Here is a 10654-nt window from a genome sequence, read left to right on the forward strand (position 1 = left end):
TCCACTTGGTGTATTTTTTTTATTTTTATTTTTTTTATTGGGGAAGAACCTTTCCAAAGAAAGGAGACAATTTTTTTTGGGGAAGAACTTTTTTGTTTTATGTCCCCTACCCGAGACCCCCTTTCTTTCTTTCTCTGCACACTTTCTTCTCTCTCGAAACCCTCTCATCACTCTCACTCTCTCTCCCGTGATTACCCTAGTACACGGCACCCACACCATCGTTCCGTAGACGCCATCACCATCAAAACCTCGTCTTTCTCTCTCTTCCTCTTGTCTCTGCAAGATCGACGAAACCCAGAAACCTCCGGTGAGTTTTCTTCATTTTCTCCGGTTAGGTAAGCTTTGGGTTTAACTCTATTCGTTCTAGTTGAAGCTTGGGTGTGTGTTATTAAGTGTTATACTCGTAATTTTCCAAGATTTTGGAACGAGATCAGGTCGGGGGAAAGCTCACCCAACTCCGGCGAACCCGTGACTGTTGAGGAGCTTTCCGAACACCTTCGGCCATTTCACGGCAAACCAAGGGTATAAACTTACTCCTCTCTCTTTCCTCTTCACGTTGGTAATTAGATCGGAGTCTAAGGTTTGCGTTTGTAATCGGTCGGAGCTGTAGAAGCTCCGGCGTTCTTCTTCGATTTGTACATATCCAAAATATCGCGATATTATTAATATTATCGATAATATCGCGATATTTTGACGAAAACTTATTGGATAACCATTAAAATATCGGTAACTCAAAAAACCGATATTATCGGCCATATTTCGCCGATAATATCGGCATTTAAGACCTTGCAAGCCACTGCAACAAATTCAGTACAATCATCATATGCAGAGTAAAAAAACCTAAGTAGAACCAACCAACAAATTCAATTTGATTTATTTTACCATTGGTCTAGATGTTATAATTGAAAACTTGCTTATGTATCGAGGAAAAGTATGTTGAAAATGCATAAATTTTCTTCCCAATATACATGAGTTTGTAAAAGGAAATACTATTATGAAATTTGAATTTACTTGGTCAAGTAATGAGTGGCCTTTTGTTAGTACCCCGGTCAATTCTTGACAAATATATTATTTTACTTTCTTTGATAATAGCTAAAAATATTGTCAGTAAATTATTATTTCAATTCCCGAAATGATATGAGGATTTAAAATATTGAAATAGAAAAATGCTTGTTAAAATGTACAAAGAACGGCGCTTAATTGTCAAGAAAAGAAAATTATGAAAAATTTATTTTTTTATTTTTTAACTTGTTAAAAAAAGAAGTAAATAGGCATGGGGTTACGGTTAAATGCATACACGATTACAAACAACCGTTTATAAAAAGTTATGAGTATTAGTATACCCCGATTATTCAATTATCCAATAAATAAAGATTATATAGGTAAAAACATAAATGTTTAAGGGTAAATAAAGCAGTTTGCTGCTTGTCATAACCGCACAACAAATATATACTAACCTAAGATATCTTAATTTATGTTAGCAACAAAAGCAATAGATTAAACAATAATAAATGCAGCAGTACAAAAATAAGTTGAAAATATAATGAATTATACGACTCCATTCCCATAAGCATCGAAAGCATATAGCACCAGACAGAGGAGAGAAAGTGAGGTAGTGTGTCAATGGCAGCTGGGGATGACTTTCCCTTGACGGGTGGAGGTGAGTTCGATTTTGTTTGTTTGATTCAATTTAGATTTAACTTGGTTTTTAGTTTGATTAATTTTGTCTTAATTTGGTTTGCATTAGACTTAAATTACAGATTATTTGGTTTCAATCTGCATCTTTTTCCTGGGTTTTGGATGAATACCTTCACAAATTAGCCTGCTTGGTATTCTTCTTATCCAATTTTTTCTGTTTTTGAAACTAATGAGTATTAAGTAATGTAGTTATATTCGTTCTTTTTAAAAACTATAAATTATTTTAGATTTTAAGCCTTCTTCTTTCTTTCTTCTGGGTGTGTTTGCTGATATCAGGAAATTTCAAAAATATCGTTTAACGTCGTCGATATCTCACCAGGGAGACAACACTTTTTAAACAAAATGATGTGGTTGTTGACGATGGATTATTACTTAACGTGCTTATTTTCTGGTGACACGTTATTTGGTTTGCAAATTTGATTTAAAATTTTGGTCTTCACAGCATTACCCTCTCAACAATATCAAGTAAAAGTTTATCTAGTTTGGAAGAATTCTTTAGTGTGACTGTTAGATCATCACGTGACATTCTATTTATGTGTTCTAGGTTCATGAATATCATCTGTCTTCAACCTTATATTATTCAAGACATGTAAACTAGTAGCATCATGTACAAAACCTCCCTCACACTTCATCCTTATTTCTGGTTCTTCTCTTTATAGTGTCGCTCGGGACACAAGCAACTACAGTCCATGGATTCTCAATCAAGGAAGCCACCATAGACGATCTCCAAATCGCTTTTGAGCACAACCAACTCACCTCAAGGCAACTTGTCCAATTTTACCTTTCTGAAATCAGTAGCCTCAACCCTTTCCTTAAGGCGGTCATAGAAGTGAACCCGGATGCGCTTGACCTTGCTGACAAGGCTGACTATGAGCGCAAGACTAAGGCGCCGTCCGCAACACTCTCCAAGTTACATGGCATTCCCATTCTTGTCAAGGACAACATTGCAACCAAGGACAAGTTGAACACCACAGCTGGCTCTTATGCTTTGGTTGGCTCAGTTGTGCCGCGTGATGCGGGTGTTGTCACCAAGCTGAGGAATGCCGGAGCTATCATACTGGGAAAGGCCAGCTTGAGCGAGTGGTCGAATTGGAGGTCCAATTGTGCTCCTAACGGTTGGAGTGCCAGAGGCGGCCTAGGGCGGGTGAGTTGGGGATCCTTAATTCCCTCTTATATAGCGTACCTTCACTTGAACTTGTTTGCTAAAATTTTACTGTTAAGTTCTCTTGCTAGATGCCCGCTATGTTATGTTACACCTTTCAATATGAAAAGTACATTCAAATTCAAACAAGAGTCCGCTTTGTGGTGTGAAAGCATTTCTATAATTTAGACCAGACAAGAATAAAATCAACAGACTAAACCATTTACGTGGAGTGCAGAATCCTTACAATATTGAGGTGACGCCTAGTGGCTCAAGCAGCGGGTCAGCAATATCGGTGGCAGCAAATCTGGCAGCAGTGGCACTGGGGACTGAGACAGATGGGTCAATTTTAAGTCCGTCCAGTTTTAACTCAGTAGTTGGCATGAAACCAACAGTCGGTCTTACTAGTCGAGCAGGGGTTGTCCCAATCTCCTCAAGACAGGACTCAGTTGGGTAGGTGGTGATCAATGTCAATTCTTTTTCACTATGCTCCTATGTAGCATTAATGGATACCACTACTTTTCTTCTCATTGTTTCTTGGTATTGGATTGAACAGGCCCATTTGCAGGACAGTATCAGATGCTGCTTATGTTCTTGATGTAATCGCAGGCATTGACATCAACGATATTGCAACAACTGAGGCATTGCAGTACATCCCTGATGGTGGCTACGCACAGTTTCTCAAACTTGATGGACTTAAAGGAAAGAGATTGGGGATATTGAGAAAATTCTATGACTTAAATGATACTTTCTTGACCCAAACTTTTGAACAACATGTCAACACATTGAGGTAAGTAGTTTCCACTCTTGTATTAATCTCAACTCGAGACATCGGTCTATCTGATGACATAACACTATATATATTCAATTTAGGAAAGGAGGTGCTGCTGTGGTAGACAATTTGAAAATGGCTCATGAGGTCAATTTCCGTGCAAGTGGCGAACACGCTGCGTTGTCATTTGAGTTCAAAGTATCCTTAAACAGATACCTTAATGACTTGGTGGATTCCCCGGTGCGATCCTTGGCAGACGTGATTGCCTTCAACAGGAAGAACTTGAAACTGGTAAGTAAATAGGACTCGGTTTATTCCTTTCAATTTCTCGTCGTAGACTTTGCTTTACATGTTCAGTTGATAACTAAATATGGCAGTCTAGTGGGTAATTTTTGGGTAATACATACATATACGGCTCATTTTTGCGTAAGATTTACAAGGAAGAATGGTCATTCGCAGGAAAAAATCGATGAATACGGACAAGAGCTCTTCGAAGCATCCGAGAAGACTAATGGAATAGGGGAAAAAGAGCAGAAACTGTTGTCAAAGTTAGCGACACTGTCGAGAGATGGATTTGAGAAGTTCATGACAGATAACAGACTAGATGCCTTGGTGACCTATTCTAGCAGTGCGTCTTCTATCCTTGCAATTGGTGGTTTCCCGGGCATTGTTGTGCCAGCGGGATATCATGACACTGAAAACTACCCTTTTGGCATTTGCTTTGGGGGACTAAAGGGCTCGGAGCCAACGTTGATTGAGGTCGCGTATGCATTTGAGAAAGCAACTAAGATCAGGAAGCCTCCGCCTCTAGACCAACTTATCTCAAGTACCGCCACTCCTACTGCTCCCGATCAAGTTGAGTCCGCGACATCCACCATCGCTGCAGCCACAGAAAGACTCGGCCTAGCCGCTCAAGAGCACCCCCAAGGAAGTCTCTTGCAAGAAACTGGTCAAATATAATCGACCTCAAGACAACAAGGCTCCCTGCTTGGGGGGACATCTATTCAAATGAAATGATAAAATTCATATGCTAGTAAATATTTCTGTCTTAGAAAATCATATGACATCAAATCTTATTGAGTATGCGCAATGACAGTTTCTCAACTCCAAACTGTTCAACATCTCAACACAGGTTTCGGGTTTCCAAATAATTGTAAACCTGGAATTTTATGATCATCGTAAACTCTCTTAGTAAGATGTTGGTCATTTGTTAAACAACAAATTTGGTGTCAAAATATTATCGACAATGAATTGATAACGTTCGTAACGTTTTGTTCCTGACAATTAGATTGCTTGCAATTGGGGACATAAGCAAATTACTCAACTTGCTGCAGAACAATAAACAAATGAAATCACAAAAATATTGATTTTCAAACAACCTTTGTTTAAATGGCAAGAAAACCCATCAATTTCTAGCTTTCATCCGTTCCATGGCTACCACCAATTCAAGGCAGAGACTTTTCTCTCTCCTCTCGTTTCTTATTCTAATTCTTCAATCCAAAATCTCATCTGGGTCCGAAACCCCAATTGAAGAATCCACCATTGACGACCTCCAGATCGCTTTCAAGCTCAAGACTCTGACTTCACGGCAACTGGTTCAGTTCTACCTGGACAGAATCCAAACCCTCAACAGCCACCTTAGAGGGGTCCTGGAGGTGAACCCAGATGCGCTTTCCCAGGCCGATTCCGCCGACGAACAACGCCGGAAATGGGAATCGAACCCATCAGCCAGAACCAGAGCACTGCCGAAGCTGCACGGGATTCCCATTTTGCTCAAGGACAACATTGGCACCAAGGACAAACTTAACACCACCGTCGGCTCCTTTGCGCTGTTGGGTTCCAAAGTTCCGAGGGATGCCGGGGTTGTGGCGAAGCTGAGGAGCTCTGGGGCTGTGATTCTGGGGAAGGGTAGCTTGAGCGAGTGGTCGTATATCCGGTCGTTTTCCGCGCCGTACGGACGGAGTGCCAGAGGCGGCCAGGGTGTGGTGAGTTCGACTTAGACTTGACTATCAGCTGCTTAAATGTTATGTATCGGTGTGTGATTAGTAGGGGCCACTGAACAGTCTTTGAAACCTTTAACATATGATATATCTATGCAGTAGCATTATAAAGTTTTGAGTTTTGATCATTGTCAAGTTGATAGTTAGTTGTTCACGATCCCGAAAACTAGTGAGATGTTCTGCTAAATTAGCGTTTGCACCGAGTTGTGATCACCTTTAGAACGTTTCTGTGTTTCATTGAAGCGTTGTGATCAGTAAATGTGATTGCCATTTAAGCACTGTGAAATTTGGTTGCGGTATGCATGAATCAGTCACTAAATTCTACTTCATCTGTGGATTTCGTATATGAATTTGGCATGAACCAGAATCAAAGACGTGTGGTTTTGTTGCTATATGCAGAATCCTTATAATTCATCGCTGGAAGTTTGTGGATCAAGTAGTGGACCGGCAATATCTGTATCTGCAAATATGGTAGCTGTGGCTTTAGGGACAGAGACTGACAGCTCCATCTTATGTCCGTCCAGTTATAACTCGGTAGTAGGCTTCAAGCCAACCGTTGGTCTCACTAGTCGAGCTGGAGTCATCCCAGTGAGTCCGAGACAGGACACAGTTGGGTACGTGATGGCTTATTGTTATCTAACAAATTTACTTTGCGCCTGAAGTTTTTTCTGTTTCTTTATGTGATCATCCATTGACACTTTCCGTTGCTGAAAGTTTTGGTAATTTGGATTAATTGATCAATTGTAACATCTGTTTATCTGATTAGCTCAAAAGTGTGAGTAACAAAGTGATCATTTGGAACTTGGAACAGGCCAATTTGTAGAACAGTGGCTGATGCTGTTCATGTCCTGGATGCCATTGTCGGTATTGATAGCAACGATATCGCAACGCATGAAGCATCGCAGTACATCCCGGTGGGTGGCTATGGACAGTTTCTCAAGGCTAATGGTCTCCAAGGAAAGAGATTGGGGATAGTAAGTCGCTTGTTTCATGAAGTCAAGGATGATTGTTTCTTGAATCAAACTTTTGAGCAGCACTTTACCACACTGAGGTAACAGAATGCTTTTTTAGGTGCACTTTCTAGTCTATAATTATGACATACTATTCCTTGCTGCAACGTAGGAAACAAGGTGCAGTTTTGGTTGGAAATCTTGAGATAGCCAACATTGAAGATATTCTCGATTTATCTTTGAGTGGTGAATTTGTAGCAATGTTAGCGGAATTCAAAATGGCCTTGAACCCATACCTAAGTGAACTAGTTGAATCTCCGGTGAGAACCTTGAGAGATGTGATAGCATTCAACAAGAACAACTCAGTTTTGGTGAGTGTAGTAGTGAGTACAAGACTGTTTATGCATTGATGTCTTTGTCATTTTGTTATTCCAAAATATTGTGTAGCATACAAGTTTAAATTAGATGCATTCGATAACCACAAACGAACAGTGAACGAAACTTACTGGTCATTTACAGGAAAAGATGAATGAATATGGACAAGATCTCTTAGAAGCTGCTGAGAAGACTAACGGTATAGGAGCACAAGAGCAAGAAATATTGTCAAATTTAGCAAGACTGTCCAGAGATGGATTTGAGAAGTTGATGAAAGATGAGAACCTAGATGCGCTGGTGACTTATTCCAACTCTGCTCATTCAATCCTTGGAATTGGTGGTTTTCCAGGCATTGTTGTGCCGGCAGGATATCATAATGTTGACAAGTACCCTTTCGGCATTTGCTTTGGGGGACTAAAGGGTTCGGAGCCAAAGCTGATTGAGGTTGCGTATGCATTTGAGCAAGCAACTAAGATCAGAAAGCCTCCGCCTGTTGGTTCTCGAGGCCAACTCCTCTCTACCACCGCTACTCCCACTCCTGAAGTTGAGTCATCAATACCCACCATTGCTGCAGCCACAAAAAGACCCGTCCTAGTCACTCAAGAGAACCTCAAGGAAAGCGCTTGCATGACAGCAGTCGACATGAATTTTTCTAGAAGGATACTTGGGGCAGTTTTAATAAGAATCAGTTTAATTATGCCGCTAATTGTCCATGAGCTCTAAAAACTCAAGTCTAATGCGATTGTTGTTGTGTGGAAAGGTTGTACATTGTACGTTCAAATCCTGTATATCGAACGGAAAAACAATTATGCTTCTGGTGAATAAATAATGTGTCATTAGCACCTGTGAGTGTATGGTTTTGCAGGTTGTATTGATATGGTTGTATCATTAAAACCCCGATTATACCAATACAAGCAATTATGCAGTAGAAGTTATATTTACTCGGTCTGGGACTGCCGGGGTACGAAATGGTCACACAAGTTTCTACGTCAAAGAAAAATACTAAAATTTATTCCCAAGTGGAAAAATACTCGGAAGCCATTTCTTCTTGTAGATAAATTACAGTTTGATATGCTCATATAAATTTTTGTTTTTGCTTCAATTGAGTTACAACGTGTCGGACTGATTTGCACATAAGGAGCAGTATCCTCCGTGGATCATACTCTTATCTGAATTAGGCAAATAGACCATGCCCAGTTGAGATTATAAATTGCCAATTGGTCCAGAGTTTTTGTTTATTTAACTTCCAAAAAACCAGGCAAGTACAATTGTTTCATCAAATCAGCTACTACATTGTTTTTCCGTGGCCTCAAAACTTTCTCTCTTCCCATTGTTTCTTTGGATTCTTCTGGCTATAACTTCATTTGGTTCCCTAACTTTCAGAGTCCATGGATTCTATATCAAGGAAGCTACAATATCTGACCTCCAACAAGCTTTCAAAAACAGCCAACTCACTTCAAGCAAACTTGTTGAGTTCTACCTTCAAGAAATCTGCCAGCTAAACCCTCCTCCTCAATGCCGTCATAGAGGTGAACCTAGACGCACTTTACCAAGCTGATAGGCCGACTATTAGCGAAAGAGTAAGGGCCCTGGTTATTACTCTCTGGGTTACATGACATTCCAATTTTACTCGACTATTGAGAATAAACTTTTTCATTGATTTTAATAATAATATTACAACCTGTATACAAGGAGGAAAAAATCGATAATATCGGCGAAATATCGCCGATATTATCGTTTTTTTGAGGTTCCGAAATTTTTTTAACTATCCAACCTATTTTCATCAAAATATCACGATATTATCGATATTATCAATAATATCGCAATATTTTTGAAATTATCGACAATATCGCGATATTTTATTAAAAAATTACTTAAATATGTTGAGAAAACTCAACACATAGTTAACTTGATCATGGCCCAAAGGCCAAACAAGTTTTGGTTATCTCACCAGGGGAGTGTGAGTTTTATAGGAAAAATTCATTGCTCACTTCCTTGCATGGGCGATGTGGGACTCGCCCAATGGGGGAAAAAATCAAAATTTCGGCCGAAATTTTACACCCACTTTAAACGGCCATAACTTTGTCAAAACTCAACGAAATCAAGCAAGACAAAAACAAAAGTTGTAGCCCTCGAAGAGACGAAGAGAATGGTACCTCACACTATGTCTGAATCGTAGTGGTTTGGCCGGAAAATGCCTCGAAAGTCACTGAGGTCGCTGAGGTCGTCGGAAACTGGGTAAGATTCAAATGAGTATAACTTTTTCAATACGCAACGAAATTGAGTGAAACAAAAAGAAAAGTTGTAGCCCTCGAAGAGACGAAGAGAATGGTACCTCACACGACGTCTGACTCGTTGTGGTTTGGCCGGAAATTGCCTCGAAATCTACTGAGGTCGCCGGAAACTGGGTAAGATTCAAATGAGTATAACTTTTTCAATACGCAACGAAATTGAGTGAAACAAAAAGGAAAGTTGTAGCCCTCGAAGAGACGAAGAGAATGGTACCTCACACGACGTCTGACTCGTTGTGGTTTGGCCGGAAATTGCCTCGAAATCTACTGAGGTCGCCGGAAACTGGGTAAGATTCAAATGAGTATAACTTTTTCAATACGCAACGAAATTGAGTGAAACAAAAAGGAAAGTTGTAGCCCTCGAAGAGACGAAGAGATTGATACCTTGCACGTCAGCCAAAATTCAATTGACACACTCCTAGCTTCCAAAATTGAAAAAACATAATCGGCATCCAAATTAAAGTTTAATCTTATTCAATGTATTGATTTTCAATCGTTAATTGATATACTATAATTTGGAACTTCAACGCCTAGACGCATGCTTATGTGTAAGAAATTTAAATTGTCAAATTCGGCACATTATTCTTCATCATTTTATTCACTTCTCTTTTTTTTTTTTTAATATCCTAAATAAAACCTCCAAATATTGTACTAATTAATTATATATAAATGATTATGGTGTGTTTAAACTTCTTTCATTAATTACTACATATTTTATACACTCACAATGTTTGTCAGCTCGCTATATAATCAACTTAAATCAGTTAAATCCATCATGCAATGCATTTCCTTCCAATTTTTTGTGATAAACTAATAGATAATTGACTAAATAAACATCCTACAAAGTTTCATTAAAAATTTCCAAGTTTTTCTTACAATTTCCGTAGTTTCCATGTAATTTTTATCGATATCGATATTATCCCGATATTTCCATCGATATTTCCGTGTTTTCGGACTACCGATATTTCCGATATTATCGATATTTTCTTCCTTGCCTGTATATATACAAGTATTCTCAACCAATGAGAGAGACACCTCATTCTAACTAACTAAAAACAACTATAACAAACTATCCAATATCTACATAAGATCTTTTACACTTGCATTTACATTTTTACCCTCAATATCCCCCCTCAAACTGAACTGAGGCTGGCGAAGAGCAAGTTTGCCCCCAAGAAAGATAAACCTTGATTTGGACAGAGCTTTAGTACAAACTAGAAAATTTTGCCCGCAAGTTGCTGCGGGATTAGAAATTGTGTGAAAAATTTATGTTTAAAGGTATAAACACATCAACTTATATCACATCTAATTGAATTACTGCAACAACATATTGATGCACTTAATATGAAAAATCCATAAACTACTCGACAACATGAAATCCAGCAATCTCTAAAGATGAGAAATAAATGTAGAAATCCAGCAATCTC

At 39.0% G+C, this 10654-nt stretch overlaps 2 protein-coding genes and 1 long non-coding RNA gene across 5 annotated transcripts; 2 read left to right on the forward strand and 1 right to left on the reverse strand.

The window, feature by feature from the left end:
• The first annotated feature begins 1496 nt into the window (after positions 1–1496).
• LOC126586810 (probable amidase At4g34880) lies at positions 1497–4715 on the forward strand. Of its 3 annotated transcripts, none has more exons than XM_050251759.1 (6): positions 1497–1660; positions 2385–2842; positions 3078–3292; positions 3396–3629; positions 3713–3902; positions 4071–4715. In XM_050251759.1, exons 1-6 carry the CDS (start codon positions 1624–1626, stop codon positions 4569–4571), a joined length of 1635 nt encoding a protein of 544 aa, XP_050107716.1. In that variant the 5' UTR covers positions 1497–1623; the 3' UTR covers positions 4572–4715. The 3 variants fall into 3 exon arrangements, with proteins under 3 accessions (XP_050107716.1, XP_050107714.1, XP_050107715.1); XM_050251757.1 differs by having other exon boundaries at positions 1505–1660; positions 2358–2842; XM_050251758.1 differs by having other exon boundaries at positions 1505–1660; positions 2376–2842.
• A 142-nt stretch (positions 4716–4857) lies between these two features.
• Positions 4858–7807, forward strand: LOC126586809 (probable amidase At4g34880). The gene is made up of 5 exons (XM_050251756.1): positions 4858–5596; positions 6011–6225; positions 6423–6662; positions 6734–6932; positions 7081–7807. Exons 1-5 carry the CDS (start codon positions 5042–5044, stop codon positions 7657–7659), a joined length of 1788 nt encoding a protein of 595 aa, XP_050107713.1. The 5' UTR covers positions 4858–5041; the 3' UTR covers positions 7660–7807.
• Positions 7808–8667: 860 nt separating this feature from the next.
• Positions 8668–9654, reverse strand: LOC126586821 (uncharacterized). The gene is made up of 2 exons (XR_007610909.1): positions 9272–9654; positions 8668–9170 (listed from the first exon to the last, which is right to left on the reverse strand). It is a non-coding gene; the product is annotated as an uncharacterized LOC126586821 (long non-coding RNA).
• Between the last annotated feature and the right edge of the window lie 1000 nt (positions 9655–10654).

Source organism: Malus sylvestris, chromosome 10 (assembly GCF_916048215.2).
Source record: "Malus sylvestris chromosome 10, drMalSylv7.2, whole genome shotgun sequence".
In the NCBI taxonomy this organism is placed as follows: Eukaryota; Viridiplantae; Streptophyta; class Magnoliopsida; order Rosales; family Rosaceae; genus Malus; species Malus sylvestris.

Coding starts and splice junctions, on each gene's coding strand:
- LOC126586810 (XM_050251757.1), top strand. CDS start 1,624: ATGGCAGCTGGGGATGACTTTCCCTTGACGGGTGGAG. Junction 2,843..3,077: donor CCAGAGGCGGCCTAGGGCGG/GTGAGTTGGGGA, acceptor CGTGGAGTGCAG/AATCCTTACAATATTGAGGT. Junction 3,293..3,395: donor TCAAGACAGGACTCAGTTGG/GTAGGTGGTGAT, acceptor TGGATTGAACAG/GCCCATTTGCAGGACAGTAT.
- LOC126586809 (XM_050251756.1), top strand. CDS start 5,042: ATGGCTACCACCAATTCAAGGCAGAGACTTTTCTCTCTCCTCTCGTTT. Junction 5,597..6,010: donor CCAGAGGCGGCCAGGGTGTG/GTGAGTTCGACT, acceptor TGCTATATGCAG/AATCCTTATAATTCATCGCT. Junction 6,663..6,733: donor CAGCACTTTACCACACTGAG/GTAACAGAATGC, acceptor GCTGCAACGTAG/GAAACAAGGTGCAGTTTTGG.